Here is a 24,653-nt window from a genome sequence, read left to right on the forward strand (position 1 = left end):
TCTTTTCCTTTTTGCATGATCTCACCTCCAGTATATTTTAGAAACTCTAACCCTCTTCAGAGAGATGGTGACACGTAGATGTAGATGTTGTAATAGAATAGATGAGATGGGAATGAGTCACACATGGGAATGAAAGTAGGCATGTAGTCATTCAGAAAACCAATGTTGTTACCATAGGGAAATAACCAACAAAATACTTCAGGTGATATGTAAACATCAAAAATCTGAAAAGTATTTATTGATTAAAGGCTGTATAAAAGTATAGCATTTAGAGTATAGTATTGTGAAGAATCATGGCTAGAATAAATGAATTATACTCTTAATGACTTTTAAATATTATGACTAGAAGCTATGTAATAATTATGATCACCTTAATTTGTAAATGACTTATAGTTTCTTGGTGAAGGAGAACATTGCTTAACTATGTTGAAAAGAGATCTTTCAGTGAAACTGTTGGTTCGTGTGATACTGTAGGCATAAATGTTTGTAGAGAAATTGTTAATGTCCCTGGAATGAGGAACTAAAAGAGAGAGTCAAAAGGAATTGAAACTCAACGATAAGAAAAATAATTTCCTTGGGCATCCCAGCATGCTTAAGTGAGGAGCAGGGGATGCCCTGACTCCAGGTTGGAGCTACCCTGCTTGGGCCCACTTGGGAAGGAGCAGAGAGGAGAGCTGTGAACATCATGTGCAATGGCTTTACTCTCTACCATCTCTGAAGAGGGTAGACCTTGGCTTTTCTCTTGAAAGTTTTGATGCTTCATCTATTGTTATTAGACCAGGACTTTCATTAGAGGTCCACGTCAGTGTTAAAATGACTAGTATGCTGGTCAAAAGTTTGGTGGGATGCAAATGAACTAGTTCGCCTTAAATCAGCTATTGTTGCTGAGCAAATAACAGAATCTTCTGTTTAAAATACTCTGTTTCACTTGCCTATTGCGGCATGAAAAACGACCCCAAAACTTACTGGCTTAAAACAACCACCATTGTATTTGTTCACAATTATTCTGTGGGCCAGAATTTTGGATTCAGAATAGTGGGGATGGCCTGTTTCTACTCTGTGATGCCTGGGGGCAGTGGCACTGTCCTGAATGGCTGGAAACTGGCTGGAACGGCTTGACTCAGTCATATGCCTGGAGCCTCAGTTACGGCTGTTGCCTGGATTCCTCAGCTTTCCTTGGTGTGGGCTCTCCAAGAGGCTAGCTTAGACTTCCTCACAGTACGGTGTCTCAGGGTAATTGAACTTCTCACAAGGTAGCTGGCTGCCTATAGGGCATTCCAAGAAGATAACCCCCAATGTGAAAGCATTTAGTAAGCCTCTGCTTGTGTCAAGCTTGTTGGTATTCCATTGGCCAAATCAAGTCTCATGACCAAGCCCAGTGTCAATGTGGGAGGCACTAGAGAAAGGCATGACTGCTGGAGGCATGGATTCATTGGGGCCACCAATACCTACAGCATACCCAGAAAATAAAACCATTATTTAAATGAGAAGTTTAAATATACATTTATAAATTTTTAAATTTACCATTATAAATAATGGTATTATTTACTATCTGTTTTCTGTTGTGCAAGACCAAATAGGTATATGTGAAACTATGGTACGAATTGCTTCATGTCCATGAACGGTATTCTTAGAAATATGTTATTTTATCCCAAAGAAATGGCACGCTGTATTATTTCACACAAAGTAAACTATTCAAAATCTCTAAGCTAGGCCAAGTGCGGTGGCTCACGCCTGTAATCCCAGCACTTTGGGAGGCCAAGGTGGGCGGGTTGCTTGAGCCCAGGAGTTCAAGACCAGCCTAGGCAATGTGGCAAAACCCTGTCTCTACAAAAAATACAAAAATTAGCCAGGCATGATGGTGTGTGTCTGTAGTCCTAGCTACTTGGGAGGGCGAGGTGGGAAGATGGATTGAGACTGCGAGGTTGAGGCTGCAGTGAGCTGGGATCATGCCCCTGCCCTCCAGCCTGGGTGACAGAATGAGGGAGGCCCTGTTCAAAAAAAAAAAAAAAAAAAGGAAAAGGAAAAGAAGAAGTCTCTAAGCACTAAATGTCTAAATGTAGTCTGTGTTAAGTAACCCACTTACAGCTATCTGTAAAGAAAAATCCAATCTTTCGTACATACCTCTGGCTTACTTTTTTCTTATAATTATGGACATTCTTTCATATTGGTTCCAGCTTAGAGAGTGCATAAGTTATTTTGGCTTTTCAGTAGTTCATACATTTATAATTGTTATTTTTAATTTGCTATGAATTAAAAAATACAGTATGCTTTCTTCAATTCTGATGTTTTCATATGTTGAAGATGCTGGAATGGATAGGAATGAGACCTGAGTCCCAGGAGGGCTTGGATAACTTTTCTAGTCTTTTGCTTCCTTATCTCTCAAATAAGAAGCTTCAATCAGTTGATTTCTATGTTTACTTTTAATGCTGATATTTTTGATTTGAAATTACATGTAATGCCCTAATTAACTATTTAGAGAAATATCAAATGTGCATTTGGGAAATATTAAAATAACCTGATATTTCTTTAAGGAAAAAAATTGCTTCTTTGTTCCTTAAATTAATTTTTTAGTCATTTGGCTTAGAGATGTTTTCTTGATGGGTCTCTTATTTGCATACATTACTATTTTACTTTGACAAAAATCTAAGAGGTAAAAGAAACGAGGAGTCTAAAATAACACAGCAAATTTCCATAAGAGAAACTTACTACAGGAGCCTAACACTTTGGAAAAATATTTGATTAAGTACCTGGAAGAATTTTGCTAGACTTAGGTGGAAGTATGCTTGCAGAATTTTGTAAAATACTTTTCTGATTTTCTTGTCTTTTTTTTCCAGACAGATCTTGCTCTGTTGCTCAGCTGAAGTACGGTGTTGTGATCAAAACTCACTGCAGCCTGGAACTCCTGGGCTCAAGTCATCCTCCTGCCTTGGCTCTCGAGTAGCTGGGACCACAGGTGCATGCCTCTGCAATGGTGAATTTTTAAACTTTGTATAGACGAAGTCTCATTATGTTGCCTAGGCTAGTCTCAAACTCCTGGCCTGAAGTGAACCTCCTGCCTCAGCCTCCCAAAGTGCTGGGACCACAGGTGTGTGCCACTGTGCCTGGCCACTAAAATACTTTTCTAAGTGAAGTATTTGTCTCAATTCTAAGTTTTAATTCAGCTGTGTTTCCTGGAAGCAGTTCTCTACAATTCCGTAAAATGAAACTCTATCACAAGTGCTTGGGAATTACGTCCTTTTTTTTTGTTTTTTATTAGTTGTCCTTAATTCCTTTTGGGGGTATTGAAAAATTAGTAATATGGGGAACATACAAACAGATTAAAAAACACTCACCTGAAGGTACTAAAGTAGGTTCATAAACTTGGCTGTACATTATAATTATTTGGGACTCTTTAAAACAAATTGATGACTGGGTCCCAACCTCCACAAGTCCTTTTTTTTTTTTTTTAAATACAGAATCTGGCTCTGTTGCCCAGGCTGGAGTGCGGTGGTATGATCTTGCAATCTTGCAATCTCGGCTCACTGCAACCTCTGCCTCCTGGGTTTAAGTGAGTTTCGTGCCTCAGCCTCCTGAGTAGCTGGGATTACAGATGCCTGCCACCACACCGGGTAATTTTTGTATTTTTGGTGGAGATGGGGTTTCATCATATTGGCCAGGCTGGTCTTGTGCTCCTGATCTCAAGTGATCTGCCCACTTCAGCCTCCCAAAATGTTGGGATTACAGGGGTGAGCCACCACGCTTGGCCAAAAGTCTTGATTTAATTATTCTAGAATGTGGCCTGGGCATTAGAATTTTCTCACCCTCTCCAGGTGATCCTGATGTGAGCCAAGTTTGAAAACCCCTGCACTAAAGAAACGTCCTTGGGTCTCCTTCTGTTCCCCACCTTTTGCTGCCAGAATTTAAGTCCTTACTCCCTGCTAGACTTTATGACCTCTTCCCTCCACATACTGTTGCTACATTCCTTAAAAATGAATTTTTATGTTTAGTTCCCGATTTACACATCAACAGCAGGGTAGGTGTGTAAAAATAATAGTGAAGACATGAGTCTATAAAGGTGTACATTTGATTGGATTAACAATACTAGATGAATCTATCTATCCATCCACTCCACCATTTTATGACACTGTGGGCAAAGATGTTAACATGAATCCTAAATTCCAAAGTAATACATTATACTTCTCTGGATTAGCCATCGATTTGTTTGGTTGGATTTTGGGTTGTGGAATGATAATTGCTATTTATTCAAAGTGTTTCTGGAATGAAAACAATAGAACTTATTGCCACCTCCTTTATGTGGGTTGGGTGTATGTTGGTCAAATTCAAATACAAACAAAAATTTCTTTGGTTGGTAATTCACCTGAATGCATAGGCATTAATTGGTTTGTAACGGGCATTTTGAAACATTTTTACGCTGATTTAAGTGTGGGGAAAGATTATTCTGTGTTACCTAGAGCCAAAAATCATGCAATTGTCTCTTTATTCAGGCAAATGATTTCATTTCTCTCTTCTTTCCTCTCCTTAGTGAAACAGAGGCAATTTATTGATAGGGTGATCAGCCACCCCAGTTTTCCTGGGACTAATGAGTTTCTGGGCACACTGGGATGAATTGGTCACCTTAATTGATACAGTGAAAATTAATAAGGCATTACAGATATTTTAGGTCCTTGCATGAAAAATTATTCATATGTTATGATTTACATTACCAAATCATATATAAACTATGATTGTAAATGGAAGGTTTGTGATTGTTTTCTAGATCTGGTATTATAACTTTCTTTTCAGCTTGTCATATTATTTTTAGATATTCCTCAAAAGATTTTTCTAGCAGTATTAAAAAATTCACCTTGAGAAAAATATGTATATTTTATGCACATTTTCTAGATTTCAGGAAAGAGATAATGTCCAAAACAGCAGAATGAGTTGGTGCTAAAGTAGAGAAAAAAAATCATTTTTAGATCTGCTTGGAGACTACAATATCTAGTAACGTAAAGAAGTTCTCCTAGTAAAATGAAATAGAAAAAGAGAACCTAATAAAGTCTTATATGAATCCATTCTTGACTCAAATAACATCAAAAGTCACCATATACGGCCAGGTGCGGTGGCTGACGCCTGTAATCCCAGCACTTTGGGAGGCCGAGATGGGTGGATCACCTGAAGTCAGGAGTGTGAGACCAGCCTGACCAACATGGTGAAACCCCGTCTCTACTAAAAAATACAAAAATTAGATAGGCACAGTGGTGGGCACCTGTAATCCCACCTACTTGGGAGGCTGAGGCAGTAGAATTGCTTGAGCCCGGAAGGCGGAGGTTGCAGTGAACTGAGATGGCGCCATTGCACTCCAGCTTGGGTGACAGAGCAAGACTCCGTCTCAAAAAAAAAAAAAAAAAAAAAGTCACCACATACAAATGCTGCACAAAGAAAACTTAGTGAAGATGTTTGTGTACTGGTTATTTTTTAGTCTCTTTGAAATAGTAAAGATAAATTATTAATTTTACATCAGAGAGTTGATGTATTTTAGTTAAACCAGTAGTACACTTTTGCTAGGGTGTGGTTATTCTGTTTTCATTTTTTTTTTCTTTTTCTTTTCTTTTTTTTTTGGCATTAAAGATCAGAAACACCAATTGTTGCCTTAAAGAGAAGATGAATCCAATTTTAACAGATGCTCAGTTCAGGAAATATCAAAAGCTACCCTTTACAAAAGAGTATTAAACATGGAGACAAAAAAATATGCAGGGCATTGCCAATGGATCAGATGACAGTGGGACTAAATCATACCCATTTTTGGTTTAACAGCTGTGAAATGAGTCAAGAGACCTGGATCTAGATCCAGCTGCACTGATCCAGTGAGTGTCTGGGTAAATGTCTTCACTGCTCTGGGCCTCCGTTGATTTGTCTGTAAAATGGGAGATTTTGACTATCCTGTGTCTACAGTCTCTTAAATTGTTAATATCCTATAATTCCATGTGCAGTATTCTGACGATGTCTTAGTGGATATGTGGATTTCCCCCTTCCTTTTCTCCAGCAGTGCTCCTCTGCAGCAACCTCAGAACAGTGGCCCACACTCCTAGAATTTGAGAAAATGGCATGTTCTTCAGAGGACAGAGGTTCGTAGTCTCAGTGGTTTACTCACCTGCTACAGCTCAGCATGTGATGTGGTTTTGCTGTGTCCCCACCCAATTGTCATCTTGAATTGCAGCTCCCATAATTCCTATGTGTTGTGGGAGGGACCTGGTGGGAGGTAATTGAATCATAGGGGTGGGTCTTTCCCATGTGCTGGTCTCCTGATAGTGAATAAGTCTCACAAGATCTGATGGTTTTTTTTTTTTTTTTGAGACGGAGTCTCACTCTTGTCACCCAGGCTGGAGTGCAGTGGTGCGATCTTGGCTCACTGCAACCTAAGCCTCCTGGGTTCAAGCAATTCTCCTATCTCAGCCTCCCAAGTAGCTGGCATTACAAGCACCCACCACCATGCCAAGCTAATTTTTCTATTTTAGTAGAGATGGGGTTTCACCATATTGGCCAGGCTGGTCTCGAACTCCTGACCTCAGGTGATCCACCCACCTCGGCCTCCCAAAGTGCTGGGATTACAGGTGTGAGCCACTGTGCCCGGCTGAGATCTGATGGTTTTATAAAGGGGAGTTCCCCTGCACAAGCACTCTTGCCTGCTGCCATGTAAGACGTGTCTTGCTTCCCCTTTGCCCTCCATCATGATTGTGAGGCCTTCCCAGCCAGGTCCACATGAGAGTCAATTAAACCTCATTCCTTTATAAATTACCCAGTCTCGGGTATGTCTTTATACCCGAGCATGAGAACAGACTAATATGGCATGATACTCTGGATCCTAATATTTGCAATTTGGATTTTGGATGAGTTACTTCCCCTTTTAGAGCCTTAGTATCTGTCTGTAATGAGATTTTTTTTCCCTTAATCTCCTTTTGTAGCTTAGAGTAGCCTAAAAGAGAGTTACTCTTTTAGGCCCTTCAGTTTTTTTCCTTTTTAAAAGTGAGATAGCATACTTTTTGGTCATCTCACACTCCCAGTGAGGCTTTCTGGGCCTCCCTTTCTCTGTTTCCTCCCTTCCATTTTTACTGGCAGAAGTGTGGATTGTGGAGAGCCTCATGACCTATGACTCATGCCTAGGTTGCCTGGCTACAGGGTGACAATTCTGCCCAATGTCTGGCTGCCGTGAACATGTCTGATGTCTGGAGATTTCTCTGGATCTTCCATGGACAATGTTCTGAGAAATCCTTGTTAGGATGAAACCCTGAGGTGCTGTCTTGCCTTATGATATTAAAAAAAGACACGCAGCTAGTGTGGAGTTTTATTGGCTACAAAATAGATGCACAATGATGAGAATCTGAAGGCTGTAGTAGGAAAGTAGAGCTTTATCCTCATAAACTCGCACTTTGATTCGAAAAGTGCAATATATTAAGAGCATTATGAGAAGTCTGGTGAGATTGTTACAGAAAAAAAAAAATAAAAGTTTCTGAGTCTGATAACTCCAAGGGTATCTTTTAGAACTCACTCATTGGTGTCTGCGCAAGGACTTTCCTTGGGGGAAAATAGATTTTACAACAGGCGGAAGCTTTCATTGGTCTCATGCATGCTTTTGGATTTCATTCACTTGACAAAGAACTAATCTTCCGTTGATGGTCTCCTGGGTTATGGCCTTGATCTTTGGAGTTGCAGGCGCTGAGAAAAAGAGCACGGAAGATGTCACTGCCATGCTTCTTCCACCATCTGAACTGTACTCATTTTCAGTTCTCTGCTGTCAGCCCCTGAAGGCTCTCAGTGCCTTCCAAATGATCACTAAGCAATGAGGCAGGCTCTGCTGCAGGGAAAAGGGATTTCCCAAAGGAGGGATTTTCTCCCACTCTCCAGGAAATGAGGATCTCTGAACAGTGTCACCTTCTGGAGGTGAAGACCTTCATCATAGGTGTGCCTCATATGGAACCTAGTCTCTGACCACAAGCACTTGAGGAGTTCTTTCTCTGCCTGTGGGCTTTGTAGCACTGCACAGATTCCTTGAGCTTACAGAGCACTTAGTGCTATTCGGGGTGCCTCATTTTAAAGTCTAGAAGGCATGCCACATGAGGAACGGATGAGAAGCCATGGCTGTTTTCAAATATATAACTTATTTGAATAAGTGCCTGTTGAAACATCAATAAACCAATTCTAGACCATAGGGAAGAATTGAAATCATTAATAAATTTACAAGGGAGAATTCTGTTGAACTAAAACCTCTCCATTGGGATCATCCCATCAAGTATGTTCCCCATCCTAAGACACGTGTGAAGAGAGGCTAAAAGACCTTTGTCTTATTTTGTAGATGGGTAGCAGTTAGACCAGCTGTTCTGTGATGATTACTCCAACTGATTCTTTGAATCTCCAATGCCTTAGAATAGGTTTATCACAAACTAATCAGAAAGTGCCACTTGTCCCAGCCTACAGTCTCCTGGAACTTTTCTGTGAGATATTAAAGGTAATCTGAGAAAGCGTGTTTCCAGGTCAAAGATGTTTGGGAATACTGGGCTAAACAAAGTTAAACTTTTGTTGTTTCTTCCTCTTTCTTGTTCCTTTTCTCCTTCAAAGCAGTACCTGTTCCATCTTTAACATACTGAACTGCAACAGCACTGTTCAAGAAGAGGATCATGGCACACAGTATTTCTAACCTTATCTGGCCATAGAACACAGTGTTCATAATACATTATTCAAATCTCATGGAACACGAGTGTTCAACAGAATCATCTGAGAAATGAAATCATGAAATCATTGCCTCTTAGTTTTCTAGAGGTTTAGTAAACCGACTCCATTACTTAATGGAGACATAATACTATTAATTATCATTTTAATTTTCTTTACTGGTTGCTTTTATATATATTGAGGACAATAATGAGACCTTATATCATTTTGTATTAGCTAATTTGTTAATTGAAAATTCCTGACCGTTTGGGAGTGAAATAAATTTTGAACCCAGGACATTTGGGAGTACACTAAGGATTATGACTACTACAAAATGGATAACCATGCTAATTCCTTAAAAACAGAGATTCAAACAATGAAGGAAATTTTTTTACCTTTCATGCTCGACTTTGATTCTTCCCATGTCCTATAAAAGTGATAAAGGTTAAAGCTCACTTTAGTATTAGCAACAATCATAATGACTTCTCAGGATGAACTAACTTCCTTTGCTTGCTTGTAAATCCTCAGCTCTTTAATGAGGATAATTGTCTAAGCTTAGTAGACTCAAGGTCATGGGTTCATGGGAGAACTCGTCTGGATGCAGAAGGCCTTGGGTACCGCCTCCTGCTAACCCTGGAGTCAGGGGAAGTCCACCAACCATCCCCTCCTTTCAGCTGCAAGCTTGGTTTTCTCTAGGATCCCTGCCAGGGTCTGGGCCTCAAGCCTGAGACCCCTGAGCGTCTCAGGCTGTTCAGAGTTTGGTCTGGTGATGTTTTATTTATGTATTTTTATAAAACTTCTATCCCTTCCTTTCGGATCATAGAATATATATGCCCTTTATATGGCCAGCTGTTGTTATTTCCTGGGGTGGCCAGAAATATCAGATTGAAAGTCTAGACATCTCTATCTCATATGCATCTTTTTTTTTTTTTTTTTTTTGCTGGTAGACTAACACATTCCCCCTGCCTTCTTTTTTTTGGAGCCAAAATTGTGTGCATTTCTACTGGGAAACACAGTGGCCAAATCCTTTTGAATTGTTTCCTTCTAGAGACTTTAACTCTTCTGACTGCAAATCTTAGTGTCCTGTGAGTATTATTTGATTAATTATACTTGCTGCTTAGTGAAATACAACCGGCTATAGGTATCTTCTGGAGTAGCTCAACACAACTTTTCTTTTGCCAGAGTGACTCTTGCTAACAGAACCCAAAGATGCACACATATACCCACAGGAGTTGGATGCCCCTCGCATGCTCCTCTTGTGCCAGCCTTTGCCTTACCCTTCGCTCTCTCCCTCCAGGAGCCGTCGGTACGTGGTGATTTCCTTCTCCAGGTGGGTTTTGATGCCCAGCAGCACTTGGTATTCATTGTTCTGCCGCTCCAGGTCGTGGCGTAGCTGCATCAGTTCTTCCTCATAGTGGGAGATGATCTCTTGCATGTCCTGGAGCTTGCAGGAGTACCGAGACTGGGTCTCGGATAACATGTTTTCCAAAGCAGATTTCTGAAAGAGGAAATAATCTTTTGTTAATTAACTGATGGCTTGATTGAGTCAATAACAGGTGATTGTTGAGTACTTAGCAGATGTCGACCAGTTGGCTAGGTGTCTTGGTAGCTGCTGAGGACACCAAGATGAGAAGTAGGCTGACTTACAGGTTTGGGACTTAGGCAGTCAGGAGTTGAGCAGCGTTAGGACTTTTGAGGTCCATTGCTTTGCTCTGAACTGTTTTTTAACTCGTTTCATTTTATCTTTGACCAGACTGAAAACTCCCAAAGAGCGACAGCAACTGGGACTGCTATCTCTTTATATCTTCGGAGAAGGGTCTCAATTAGGGATGCCAGATAAAATAGAGAACATCTAGTTAAATTTGAATTTCACATGAGTAATGAGTAATTTTTTAGTGTAACTATGTCCAAAATATTGCTCCAGTATTGCATGGGACATGCAAAAAAAAAATTGCTTTTTATTTGAAATTCCAACTAAACTGAGTGTCCTATGTTTTAATTTGGTAAATCTGGCAACCCTAGTCTCAAGCAATGCTTTTTGATTATGACGATGGTAAAAAAAAAATGTCATTTTTTGAGGAAATTCTAACAGCTGCCATATGAAGTCTCTGGGCTAGAATATGGAGGATTGAATTCAAGTCCCAGTTCTGTTTGCATGTAACACCTGCTTTTCTGAAGTGCATAATTTTAATCTTAAAGAGAATCTCATAAGTGTGCTGGATACTCTCCCTTTATCGTGGCTGCTAATTTTCAGGGGGCCGTTCATGCTGCCTGGCGGTTAAAGCACATTTCCCTGGTCAGCCAGTCTCCTACTCTCCCAGGGTGTTATTTTGTTCCTTCTCCTCTGTCCTTGCCATCCTTCCTTGGAGTCCATGGCCTTGCTTCCTAATTTCGTTGATGAAATGAAAGCAATTGGGAGAGACCGCCCACTGCTCCCTACATTGCTCCCAGGCACATGCTTGAATCTGCGTCCAGGTGCTGGCTTCCCTCTGTTCTTTTGCGTGAGCTGTCTGTGCTCCAGTCATCTCGGCAGTTGCCGGCCTTCTTGCATTATCAACGTTCTCTCTGGATTATTCCCACCAGCTTCAAATAGAATAATTTCTCCCACCTTAAAATGTATCTTTCTTAAACCCATATCTACCTTCAGCTATCATCCAATTTCTCTTCTCTCCTTCAGCTACAGCAAAGCTCCTCAAAGAGTTTTCTATGCCTGCTGTTCCTCTTGAGCCCCCTCCAAGGTAGCCTACAAAGCCCTACACTGTCTGGCTCTGTTGGGACCCCACAGCCTCACCCTCTTTTCCTCCCTCTTCCCCTCCCTTCCCCTCCTCTTCTCTCCTTTCTTCTTCCCTTCTTTCACTCACTGTAGCCACATGGACTTCCCTGCTGCTCCTCCAACTCATCAGACACACTTGTGCCTTGCCACTTTTGCACTTGCTGTTCCCTCCTCCTGGAACACGTGCCATTACTACATCAAGCACCCCCTTACCTCTTTGCTCACTGCCACTCTAACAGGAAAACCTTTCCTGACCACCTTGTTTAAGATAGCAGCTCTTCACCCTGGTGCGTCTGCCCTCCTCCTCTGCTTCATCTCTGTAGCAATTTTCTCCATCTAACATATATTTTGATGATTTGCCCATTTATTATCTGTCACTCCTACTAGAATATAAACTCCTTCATTAAAAAAATACTCTGCTAAGGATTGGTGTCAGATAGTAGAATGCATGAAAATGGGTATACATGCCTCGCCTGTTTCACAGGGCCGTTGTGAAATACTGTATGTTAAAATGTTTTGAAAGTTGCACTATAATTATTTTTGTACTCATGATCTCTACAGTGCACATTTGCAGTGTCTGTTCACCATCACAGATGCATAAAACACAGCAGTCATTTACCCAAGCGCACCTGCAACGTAAACGAACAAATCATTGCCTCTCAAGACTGAGGGTAGAATCGCACTTGGCAATTATATGGATGAATGATTAGAAGACTCAATAGGGAATACTGGGAATCAAATGATAGACCTTCATAAATTTTGAGTGCTTATGACACATGCTAAGCATTTTTCTAAACTGTGAAGATGATAGAAATGACTTGGACACAAGAACTTAGAGTTTTCTGGGTGATAAGACACATACATAAATGAATAGGGCAGTGCTTTGGAGTTAGCCAGGCCTGGATCTGCCACCTACCATATTGGCACTGGAATTTCTCTACATTGGAGTTTGAGGGGGGTAGCCTGGTTGTAAGTGGAGAGGGCACTGATAGAAATTATGGGGGTCTGGAATCCCCCCTCCTCCAAATAAATCACATGGTTTCACCACCAGTCACTTACTAGCTGTGTGACCTTGGCCAATTTATTTTACTGTTGGAGTTTTGGTTTCTTCATTTCTAAAATGGGGACACTAAGACCTATCTGGAAAGGTTACTGTAAGGATTAATGGCATTTATTATCAAGAACTACTTAGCACAACGCCTGGCACCATCTGGACACTCAATACATGGTAGCCCTTTATTATGGTTCTCATCATAAACAATTTGGATGGAAAGTGGAAAGTGAGAGGTGTCCCAAGGGAGTTGAGGGCCAGAGTCTGGGAAAGGGGTCTCAGAAGGCTTTGTGGAGGAGGTGGTGTGGGACCCAGGGTTTTCCTAGCCTCGACTCACCGTGCTGTACTGTGCCTGCAGATCAATCTCCAGGGCCTGGAATGTGCGCTTCAGCTCGTGGATGTCACCTTGTCTGCTCTGCACAGGGGCTGGACTGGCTGCCTCCTGGGACATGGCTGCAGACTGTGGGACCAAGCAAGGCGAAGGCGTCAGCATTGGGACCTCATGGAAATGCAACCTTTGGGAAGTTTGTGCATCTTTCTTTTACCTGTTCTTTATACCAAATGTCCAAGTCTCGATGCTTCTTCTTTATTATAAGCTCATATTCTTGTCTCATATCCTCCAGGACCTTAATCAGATCTTCCCTGGGACCTGTGTCCACCTTCACATTGACACTGAAGTCACTTGGCACATGATGCTTCTCCATTTCCTATTTAATAACAGAGAAAGGAAATGAACTGGCATTGACAATCAGAAGGCTGGATTGCCATGTTGATTGGCAGTGGTAAATAGATCTTTTAAACATTCCAATTATGTGGTTGCTCCACTGTCACTGGTTTGGTTTCTCAAATATTACTTGTTGATAATAAAACATTGTATACTTTTTTCTCTAATAATTTTATAAAATAAAGAATGTCTTTGAGACCAACCTGACCAGCATGGAGAAACCCTGTCTCTACTAAAAATACAAAAATTTAGCTGGGTGTGGTAGAAAACACCTGTAATCCCAGCTACTTGGGAGGCTGAGACAGGAGAATTGCTTGAACCTGGGAGGTGGAGGCTGCAGTGGAGCCAAGATTGCGCCACTGCACTCCAGCCTGGGTGACAGAGCAAGACCCTGTCTCAAAAAAAAAAAAAAAAAAAAAAAAAAGAATATCATAAGGCAGGTAATCAAATAGCCTCCATGATTACTGACTTGATCCGTGGTTGAAAATATTTCAGAAAGAATTACGCTTCCATAGTGTGCAAAGTCCTGTTCAGCAGACGTGGATTGGTGAAGTGACAACATAGTTAAGCAGCTGAACCTTCCAGGCTATAGGCCAAAGCTTTTGGGAAGCAGTTCAAGAGGCAAACGGCAGAAAGAAGGTGTAGAGGCTTTCAAAATCTCGTCAGTGCCTTGTGACCCTGTAGGGCTGACGCCCATAGGATTTCATGAAAACCAAGCAGCCACAGGAAAGGTTTAATTAACAATCGTTGTCTAACCATCTATTCAGAAACTGGGCTCTTTGATGTTGAGAAGCAATTTTGTTTTCCTAAAATGGGAACTGTTTTTCTATCATTTTATCAGAGTCTCAAGGACTTGCGATGGATGGTAACTCTAAAAGTCAATTAAATGCTTCTGGAAATTAGGATTCTTTATTTTTGCCCCACATCACACTTATCTTGGTTGGTAGCAGACTCTCTTCATTATATTGTCCCCTAATTTGCTGAACATTGGGCCAATGATGGAAGTCCAGTCTCACACATTGATTCTTATAGTAACATTAACAAGCACATCTTGGTAAACATTGTGTGTTAACAAACTGCTGACCAATTCATCATTAATTATGATTGCATTTTGGTTGTTGTATTTGACATGTGACTAGCTAACCTTGAAATTAGGAACATTAGATATTTATATGTTTTTCTAATGACTATTTAGGGTGAAGGACAAGGGGATTAGCATCCAGGTGATGGTTTCTTCTGTAGCTGTCGAATCAGCCTGAGATGTGCAGGCTAAGAGCTGTGCTCATTAGCAGGTGTTCCTGGGGAGTCGTACCTGTTCATGGTGCTTCTTCATGAGAATGAGCTCTTTCCTCATTCCTTCTACCTCCTGTTCTAGGTCTGTTGTGACAATGGTCAGGTTGTCTAAGGTCCTTCGGAGGCCCTCGACTTCAATTTCCAAGTCTTTCTTAAAGGAGTGTTCATTTTCATACCTTTGGTGAGAAGGAAGAGAAGAGTGCACTCGTTGTTGGAAGGCTGTGGTTTTTGAAATGATTCATTTTCATTTAGAGATGAATCTTTTACTTTTTAGGTTTAAAGAGAGCAAATGAATACATATAGGATATCTTTTGTATGTCAGTTTCATGCTACACTTTTCCATGATGGTGACTCAATGTCAACTTTTAAATTGAGTAGGGAGAATAGGATAATAAACAGTCATATACCCATCACCTATATTTAGCAACCATGAATGTTTTGCCATATTTGCTTCACCTATTTCATTGCTGAAGTATTTTAAAGCAGATTATAGACGTGATGACATTTTAAGACTAAATACTTCAGGATGCATCTTTTAAGAAAAATATATTTTAAAATAAACTGGCCGGGCACGGTGGCTCACACCTGTAATCCCAGTACTTTGGGAGGCTGAGGCGGGCGGATCATGAGGGCAAGCGATTGAGACCATCTTGACCAACGTGGTGAAACCCTGTCTCTACTAAAAATGCAAAAATTAGCTGGGCATGGTGGTGTGCACCTATAGTCCCAGCTAATTGGGAGCCTGAGGCAGGAGAATCGCTTGAACCTGGAAGGCAGAGGTTGCAGTGAGCTGAGATCAAGCCACTACACTCCAGCCTGGCAACAGAGTGAGACTCCATCTCCAAAATAAATAAATAAATAAATAAATAAATAAATAAATAAATAAAATAGACATAACACTACACCTAAACATTAATAACAACCCTTTAATATAATCTAATTCTTTAATGTAATCTAATTCTTGATTATTTCCCCATTCTATAACATGTGCTTTATATTTGGTTTATTTAAACTGAGGTTCATTCAAGCAACACACAGTGCATTTGCCGTTGCTATGCCTTTTCATTATAAGATTTTAGATGCGGGTAATGGCAAGATGAGTTTTCTTTTTTTTTTTTTTTTTTTGAGATGGAGTCTCACTCTGTTGCCAGGCTGGAGTGTTAGTGGCGTGATCTTGGCTCACTGCAACCTCCGCCTCCTGGGTTCAAGTGATTCTCCTGCCTCAGCCTCCCGAGTAGCTGGGACTACAGGCATGTGCCACCATGCCCAACTAATTTTTGTATTTTTAGTAGAGATGGGGTTTCACCATATTGGCCAGGATGGTCTCCATCTCTTGACCTCGTGATCCACCCGCCTCGGCCTCCCAAAGTGCTGGGATTACAGGTGTGAGCCACTGCGCCCCGCCGAGTTTTCTTTTTGTAAAGCAAACAAACAAAAACCCGAACAACACTGTGAAGAAGGAACTTACTTGAGGTTGAAGTCATCCACTGCCATCCTGGCATTGTCAATGAGAAGAATAATCTGAGCGTTGGTCATCTTACCATCCACTATCTGTAAAACATGCACAAAAGTTTATCTCACTTGGACACACCCACACATGATCGCTGCATGTCTGTCCTCTAGCTTCCTGAATATTTGACTTGTTAGTACAGACAACTTCTTGTTCTGGCAGTGGAACAATGAATAACCGAATCAGTAAATGCTTAGTGAGCACACAGTAGGTGCAAAGCAGAATGATTTTAAAGTAAGAATATGATCTGCAGTCAGTGTTACTGCCTTTTTTCTTTTTACGTTGAGTTTTGACACACTTGGATTGATGAAACTGCTGAAAGAATGATATAGGAAGGGGAAGGACGGTAATTGTTCAAAATGCCCTCCAACTTTTTAGGTTATGGACATGTCATAGCATTTTGCTTAATTAAGCTCATTCACAGCTGAAGATGTTAAAAGGACTTTAGGTTCTGATCCTTTTCTTATTGTATTAGGTTGGTGAAAAAGTGATTTTTGCCATTACTTTTAATTAGTTCAGCCCTCCAAAAATACAAAAATTATTATTTTAGGTGAACATAATTCTTACTTGTGATAGCATTCATGTTTCTAATCAGTGTTACTGAGCAAAGCTAACACTAATATTCAATGTATTTTGTAATAGTCATCACAGAACACATTTTTTTTTTTTGCCCTAAGTGACTATAGCCATACACGTAACTTGTAGGTGTGTTTATGTCATTACAACTTATTCTGTGATGAGAATGTGCTCATTGTAGCTATTAAAATATTAACTGAAATAATTCCTTACCATCTAAGGAAAATGCTTAATACGCTTTAGTAGTGGTGAAGCCTCCAGTTAAAGACTTTCGCTAGATGTTCGTATAATTTTTTTTTACTTTAAAAAGAAAAATAGTATTGAAAGCACTTACGCAAGCAATTGTGTATACATTTATGATTTGTAAACACTTGTATGTATGTTATAGCCAGAGAAATAGCGCACGTTTGATGTATGTCACTGTCTTTAGGGTAGGAGATGTCTTGTTGTCAAAAGTGTAATAATGCTTTTACACCAAGTGTTGTGCTGGACTAGAAACTTGGAGCTTTTCTTTGGTTCTGGCTCTGTTCTTGACCATCCATGTGGATGCATCAGGCTGCATCACTCTACTCTCCAGGCCTCAGTTTCATCCGTTGTCAAATAAGGAGTCTGTACTAGAGACAGAGGACTTTAGAGGTCTTAGCTTTAAATTTCTGTAATTTAGCTGGAGTCAGAGAATCCTGGGTAATTCCCATTATATTTACATAGCTCATTCCTTTATTTAGAAAGCATTTTCTTAGGACAAAGCTATACTTCAATACAAAGGCACCTTTTAAAAGTCTGGTCCTATTTAAAGCTCCACTGATCCCATGGAATTTGGTATCATGAATGCACAATAGCAGGATTTAGAGATGGCACGAATGCTGGGTCTGGAACTCAAAGAGCAGGGCCTGGGATCCTGCTCCACACTTACTGGCTGGGTGAGATTGGCTGAGTGAGCTTGGCTGAGTCTCAGTTTATTCATCCATAAAATAGCAATAATAATAGTTACTTCATCAAAGAGTTATGAGAATTAGAAGAGAGTATGTCAAATAATGTCAAATAGCATATTATTGGCATATTATAGACAGTGAAAAATTGGTCAAAACTGAATTAGTTCAGAAAAAAGTAAATAATACACTTTTCTTTTTAAAAATCTAGCACTTTTGTAGAGTCAATAACTACACTGTGAACATCCCCAGGTTCTATATGCTGAGATGCCTGCTCAGACTTTCGCTGTTCACGGTGGGACATAGCCAGGCTGGCTGCTCCTGCCTCATTCTTTTTCCCCTTGTGGGATTCCAAATGGTACTATGGCCTCTTCCCTTGCTATAAAAAAGGACACTTTTAGGTATTTCCTTGTCTCCTCTCCACAGTGCTGCTTAGGGGCATTCTTACCAATACTTCTCCCTCCAGACCCCTTATTTTTTGCATTATGTAAGCTCCTGCAAAATGAAAAGTAGCTCTATCCCAAAGAGCCTGGGGACCATTGTGGGGTAAGCCTTACTTACTTGTGCACTGAGGTTTTCTATTTGATACACACTATGAGGTGTTAATCTACATCCAGAGAATCAGAAAATCAAAAATACTGTCTATGGGCTTATTTAGCTTTTCTGAGTTAAATTGGTAATTTATCCATTGCAAAATCCACCTCAAGTGTCTGATTCCCCCAGCTATCATTCTCATAGCACACAAATGTGAATTCTGAAATGTGCTTGATATAGAGCACATTTAAAACTATTTCCCATTATTCATGCTTACTTAGTACAGAATTATGATATAACCATCATTTCTGAGACAATCTTCATGGTAATAAGTGGATGAAGATGGGCTGAGAAATAATATATGAGGCATAGGTTTTTTACTGAGTGTTGTAATTAATCACCCAGATTCTCCTGAAGGCCCTCAGTTAGTTCTTTTAAAAGCAAGTTGGCATATTCGTGCAGCATTGTTGCTTCAGGATGTTTGATCTCCTACCAGGGAGAGGAAAATAGAATGTTTGACTGTAAACCAAAATGCCAAATATCATCTGATTGAGAATCATTCAAGGTGTTTTATTTATGATACTCCTATGACTATGTCCAATTCTGGATTTCAAAAGGATTGAATTAATTTTAAACTCAACTTGTTATCAGCTTTTTAAGTGACATTTAATATACCTAAAGTGAGGATGCGGGAGAGCTGTATCCACTCAGAGCATTTCACCAAGGTCCAGGAAGGATAAGCCCCAGGTAATTGTGGGACCTCCTTGCACCTCTGTTTTCTCGTCTTCAAATGAGGGAGGTTGGGGTAGATAGACAACCTCAACTTTAAAGAGTTGCTTTCTTCAAGTGTAGATAAAACACAATGTTAGAGGTAAAAATCCAGAAAAGAGTGAAATTCAAAGCCAAAGAAGTTTCCTATTCAATCTCAGAACCCAGAATTCCAGGTCATCTGAAGGGTGGGCCGGTTGCTCCCCACATCCCCCATTGCACCTACTCACTTTTCTCAATTCTGTTCCAAAGGATTTAGACAACGATTAGGTCTCAGTCTCCTTATCTATAAGTTGAGAATACAAATACCTGCTCCACACAGTTGTGAGGATTAAATGAGACAATGTGTATGAAGTATGTGTTGTGTGGTTAATGATGCAAGTATAATGCATTATCTTTATTCATACTGTCATTATTGTATGAGGTGGGCTAGGCAGCACTACACTGTAGTGAAATTTATGAGGCTACTGGAAACAGACCTGAGTTAGAATCCCACCTCTGCTTCTTATTGATGGCTTTGGATGGCTATTTCACTTTTTTCCAAGCTTCCATTTCCTTACAGGGTTCTTGCAGAATCAAATAAAATAATATGGAACATTTCCATCATTGCAGAAAACTCTTGGATGGTGTTGACATGTGTATTAAATATCCAGCAGGATGCCTAGGTACATAATAAGTGCTCAGTAAACATTTCCCTCCCTTTCCTCCCTTTCTTTTTTTAAAATCTCTTCTGCTAGCTCATAAATTATTTGACTGGTTCTAACCTTGAATTTCTTTTGGGAGTCATGGTCTCCCTTTGCTCTCCATTTGCAAAAATCTTCAATTCTTCCTTTCTACAACCAAAGCAACTTTATTAAACAAAAAAACATGATGAGGACTGTTGAGTCACCTTGTTTTTTTTTCATAAAAACAACCATGCACTATATAGTTAAGGTAATTACAGTCAGTTATCAGGTTGATTATTCAATAATTAGGGTTCATTACAAGAACAGATTTGTATTATCTTGACTGGTCTTTCCTACATTCAAGCAAGGATGACTGAGCGTTGTGAAATAATATGTATAAATATTGGAAACTTGTGATACCCTTTCTAGGGGAGGTTAAATCATGGTCTTACAGGGAATTTTCTGGGACTGCTTTATATAAGAGGGGAGTTAGTTAGCTTTAAAAAATAACCTATGAGATGATTGGATTCCTTCTACTTCTAGCTAATGTTATGAGACATCCCAGAAGGTATGTGCTTAGCTTTTTTGAGGTTTTGTTAAAGAGTTCTTTTTTTTTGAAGAAGGTCTTTATAGCCATCTCAACTCTCAGATTCTAAAAATTATGCTCATTTTATTATTATTGGTTCTAGCAATATGCCATCCTCAGAACTGTGAGCAACTTTACTGCAAGCAACCCACAAACGGAAATATCTAGGGATGTCATGATGACCTATATGCTGGTGTGATGACAACTTTTAGGCGTAATCTTCAAAATAGTACAACAGCCTTTTGTCAATGGATAACCACATTGTTCAAAAAACTTTGAGGTGGAGCAGAACTGAGGTAATGAGAAAGTAAACACTCTCTTATGCCTGGTACACTGAGCATGCAGCATGAATACCAGCCCTTATCATTTCTGTGACATCGTTGGGTCACAAGCGACACTAAACAGCAGCTGGTTGCCTCACATTTTAAAGATGTTTTTGATGTGTGAGAAACAGACCATTTTTTGGAAATAGTCTGTAGCACTTGTATCATTTTTGCTGCCTTCTTTTTCTACATTATCCATGGACAGAAGACTAATTATACAAAACAGACATTTCCAACTCCAAATTTAAGGTATAATAAGAAAACATCCCCCAAAACCTTTGTGCACAATTACTTCAAGCGCTGTTGCCATTTTCCTGGAAATTGTCTTCTGGACTGATTTTTCCTCCCCAGGGTCCCCCGGCAAAGCAGCCCCATCTGGAGCTCCAGGGTCACCCAGCATCTTACCTGCTCCTGCAGGTGTGTGATGTTTTCCTCGTACTGGGAATAATCTTTCTTACTGCTGGGATCTCTCTGCTGGTGCCATTTCAGGATGCGGCTTTCCAGCTTCATGTTGGCCTCCTCCAGGGCGCGAACCTTCTCCAGGTAGGAGGCCAGGCGGTTGTTGAGATTCTGCATGGTGGCCTTCCCATTTCCGCCTAGGAGGGGGCTGCTTCTTCCAGAACCCCAAGACCCTCCAGCGGGTGGGCAGCTCCGCGTGGTGAAGGACAGGGAGATGCGGGCTCCCCCCGCACCGCCATGGACGGTGGGAGCCCGGGGGAAGCTCCTGGGCCGGCCCCAGCCACCTCCAGCACCATGGAAGGAGGCCGAGGGGGTCTGGCTGAAGCTGTGTCCGGAGTTCATGGTCCCATCTGTGTTTGGGACGGGGCTGAGCTCTGCTCCACTCCCTGGCACCGCAGAACTGAGCCGCCCTAGACTGCCCTGGATGGTTTTATGGCCTTTGCTGTGGGAGTTCCCTTCTCTGACAATTGTACCAACAAGATCGTATCATTGTGCAACTTGTGTTTCCTCTTGGTCAATCCCAAAGTGCCCCTGGGCCTTCGCACACTGTTGTTGTTTAGAGCCACATCAATATGACAGTTTGCTTCCTCCCTTCCCCTGGTAACCCGGAGGCGTGGCCCACGACATCAGGCGGGTATTAGGCTCAGGTATCTTTCTAATCTTGCCGTGAAGTTTTTCCATTGTTCATTTACCTGGAAAGGGTTAGGTTAAAGTCCACCCAAAAGAAAGCATATTCGGTGTAGTATAGATTTCCTTAAAAAATAAAAATAAAAAATAAAAAACCAAAACAACAACAACAACAACAAAAAACCAGACATTAAACAACAGAGATATACACACCTTTTTCCATCCCCAATAAGCCCCACCTCTAAAGGGAGGGTGAGCGAGCCTCGAGAAGGGAAAGCCAGCTCAGAACAGGATCTCAGGTCCCAGAATAAAGCTCGCTGTGCTGAGGCAGCCGAGAAGGTGGTGAATATCTGATGCCTTTGTGGCAGTCACTGTTTGAAGGAAAGTACTTTCAAAGGACTCGCTCTTAAGAACAAACCCTCAATTATAGATATAATTAATTAATGAATGACCGAACCTTCCACTTCCAGGGTGCCTTTCATCCCAGCACATCTCAAAACCAAACAACCCTGGCCTGCGCTCAGGATTTCCCTTGGCCCTGGGGGAGGAATGTAGCCGTTGTTAGCAGCCCCGGACCCTGGCTGAGCCTGCCACGGCTGGGTTCTGTGTGTCTGTGACCTGCAGAGGGACGATGGAAAACAGGAAACCTGCCATGGGCTGTCAAATGTGGTTGATGAATCTTATATTTCATCTGCCAAGGTAAAGGTTAGGAATGAAGAAGCAGTCTGGGGGTGGGAGCCACGTGCTAGTTACTGGCAGTTGGATTTAAAGGGGACTTACAAATAAAATATCAGCGCGGGAAGGGCTTCTGGCCTTTCTGGTTCCAAGCCACTAATTGGACAGATGAGGAAAGCTGAGGCCTATGGTGGTGGGGAGGTTAGTGGCAGAGCCGGGGCTAGATTCTTTCTCCACATAGCACTGTTATCTTGGGTTGAATCTTGACAGGTCCTGTACCACACTTCTCTTTCATAATAATAGGACTTGCCAGTTGGTGTAGCTCTTTTATATTCTTTACTGAATCCTCACAACTCTTTATGTATCCAGGCAAGGGTTGTTGTCTTCATTTTGCAGAGAAGGAATCAGGGTCTCATAGGGGTGAATGATCCAGAGCTGATTTTCATGTACAGTGTAATTGAGCACATGAATTCATAGGTGACACTGCCCGAGTCTGTGCTGTCTTCTCTGCCTGGAAAGTCACCCACCCCTACCTCCTCTATAGTTCAAGGGCTACCTCCTTCAACAATCATTTTCTGAATTCTCCTGCATGAGTTGGGTGACCCTCTAGGAGGAAACTGCCTCTTCTGGATGCCGAGGTCCTCCAGAGGGGCAGACACCTTGGCATCCCACCTCATGGTGGAAGCTGGGAGCCCCCAGCCAGGCGCAGCCACCTCCTGTGCCTGGAATGAAGTCCACTCCATTCTTTCACCCATTATACTGCATTTATCACACCCCTCTGAGACCGCAGCCTTCTTGAAAGCAGAGTTTATGTCTTCCATTTTTGAGCACCAAAGTCTGGTTTCTTGGTGGTATTTTGCAAATGTGTGTTGACTCAATCATAAACTTTTTAGAGTCAGGATTTTAACACAGGTCTCCTGATGCCATCACCTTCTGCTCCTTTTAGGACTGTGAGTTATAGAACTAGAAAGTAGGAAAACGCCTCTCCTGGGTATAGATTAACCATCCACGAAGGCCAATCCTTTCCAATTACAAATAAAGCCACCCAAACGCACACCAGCTCTGCTCCTCCCGGTCTTACAACAAAACCTTATCAGGGAAGAGTCTCTGAATATTTTTTATTTCACTGTGCACAAGCTAGAAAAATGAGCCTCCAAGCCTCAGGGAAGCTTGGAGAGTGCTTAGAAAGAGTGCCGACAGTCACTTACATCTCAGATATGAGAAAACGACAAAAGAGACAAGTGATAAAAATAGAGCAAATGAGGGAACTAGAGAGACTTGTTTGGCAAGTGGTGGCAGCCAGTCTTCTGTGGATGTGGATGGTTCCTGGTCATCAAAGTTATGGTCAGCTCTGGTTCCTGTTCGCCTGGACCCAGCCTTAGCAAGGAAGAAAACATTTACCTTTAGCATGTGCAAGGGCCGCGGTGCACTGCCTTTCTCTAAATTCTCTCAGCAGAATCTACAATGGAATTAATCCTTCTCTATAATCATTTCAGGCATGTCTGAGTGGCAGTGACTTATCAACCCCATAAATTTGGCCGCTGTCTCATTTTATGTCCATGTGTGGGAGTTTTGATTTATAGGAGTTATCCTTGAGCAAAAGATTTCTTGTATCATAGCAGGACCAGGGCCAGGAAAAACTGGTGGTGAGATCTGAGAGCACTGGGGAGAAATAGTCCCTTCCAGTACTGTTATATGATGGTTTCCCATAACTGTTTTTTTTTTTTTTTCTCAAGATGGAGTCTTGCTCTGTCACCCAGGCTGGAGTGCAATGGCGCAATCTTGACTCACTGCAACCTCCACCTCCTGGGTTCAAGCGATTCTCTTGCCTCAGCCTCCCGAGTAGCTAGGATTACAGGTGCGCACCACCATGCCTGGCTAAGTTTTTGTATTTTTAGTAGAGATGGGGTTTCACCATGTTGGCCAGGCTGGTCTTGAACTCCTGATCTCATGATCTGCCTGCCTTGGCCTCCCAAAGTGCTGGGATTACAGGCATGAGCCAACCTGCCCAGCCGATTTTCCATAACTTCTTTTTTTTTTTTGAGACAGAGTCTCGCCCTGTCGCCCAGGCTGGAGTGCAGTGATGCGATCACGGCTCACTGCAACCTCCACCTCCTGGGTTCAAGCGATTCTTCTGCCTCAGCCTCCCGAGTAGCCGGGACCACAGGCGCGCACCACCACGCCCGGCTAATCTTTGTAGTTTTTAGTAGAGACAGAGTTTTACCATGTTGGCCAGGCTGATCTTGAACTTCTGACTTCGTGATCCACCCACGTCGGCCTCCCAAAGTGCTGGGATTACAGGCGTGAGCCACCGCACCCGGCCCCAGTTTTCCATAACTTCTAACGTGCAGAGTTCCATTGGATTTTAAAAGAAATGATGCTTTTTGGGGGTAAAAATGATACATGCTTATTATACAAAAATCAAGTGATACATGATAGTACAGGAAAAAATATTTAAAAATTCTACCACACACA

General features: G+C 41.5%; 1 protein-coding gene across 5 annotated transcripts; it reads right to left on the reverse strand.

Moving 5' to 3' along the window:
- Positions 1 to 7,312: 7,312 nt before the first annotated feature.
- On the reverse strand, positions 7,313 to 22,626 carry KRT23 (keratin 23). Of its 5 annotated transcripts, XM_054457881.2 has the most exons (10): positions 21,961 to 22,159; positions 21,717 to 21,874; positions 20,823 to 21,568; positions 15,995 to 16,077; positions 14,546 to 14,702; positions 13,055 to 13,216; positions 12,847 to 12,969; positions 9,963 to 10,183; positions 9,081 to 9,112; positions 7,313 to 7,695 (listed from the first exon to the last, which is right to left on the reverse strand). In XM_054457881.2, exons 3-10 carry the CDS (start codon positions 21,216 to 21,218, stop codon positions 7,601 to 7,603), a joined length of 1,269 nt encoding a protein of 422 aa, XP_054313856.2. In that variant the 5' UTR covers positions 21,219 to 21,568; positions 21,717 to 21,874; positions 21,961 to 22,159; the 3' UTR covers positions 7,313 to 7,600. The 5 variants fall into 5 exon arrangements, with proteins under 5 accessions (XP_054313856.2, XP_054313859.2, XP_054313860.2 ...); XM_054457884.2 differs by lacking the exons at positions 21,717 to 21,874; positions 21,961 to 22,159 and adding an exon at positions 22,284 to 22,626; XM_054457885.2 differs by lacking the exon at positions 21,717 to 21,874 and having other exon boundaries at positions 21,961 to 22,257.
- Between the last annotated feature and the right edge of the window lie 2,027 nt (positions 22,627 to 24,653).

Source organism: Pongo pygmaeus, chromosome 19, assembly GCF_028885625.2.
Source record: "Pongo pygmaeus isolate AG05252 chromosome 19, NHGRI_mPonPyg2-v2.0_pri, whole genome shotgun sequence".
NCBI lineage: Eukaryota > Metazoa > Chordata > Mammalia > Primates > Hominidae > Pongo > Pongo pygmaeus.

Bases quoted from the DNA above. Each gene is read 5' to 3' on its own strand.
- KRT23 (XM_054457884.2), bottom strand. From the start codon at position 21,218: ATGAACTCCGGACACAGCTTCAGCCAGACCCCCTCGGCCTCCTTCCAT. The intron at 16,078-20,822 runs GTAAGATGCTGG...CATGTTTTACAG, and splicing joins TCACACACCTGCAGGAGCAG to ATAGTGGATGGTAAGATGAC. The intron at 12,970-13,054 runs GTAAAAGAAAGA...TTGGTCCCACAG, and splicing joins ACATTTGGTATAAAGAACAG to TCTGCAGCCATGTCCCAGGA.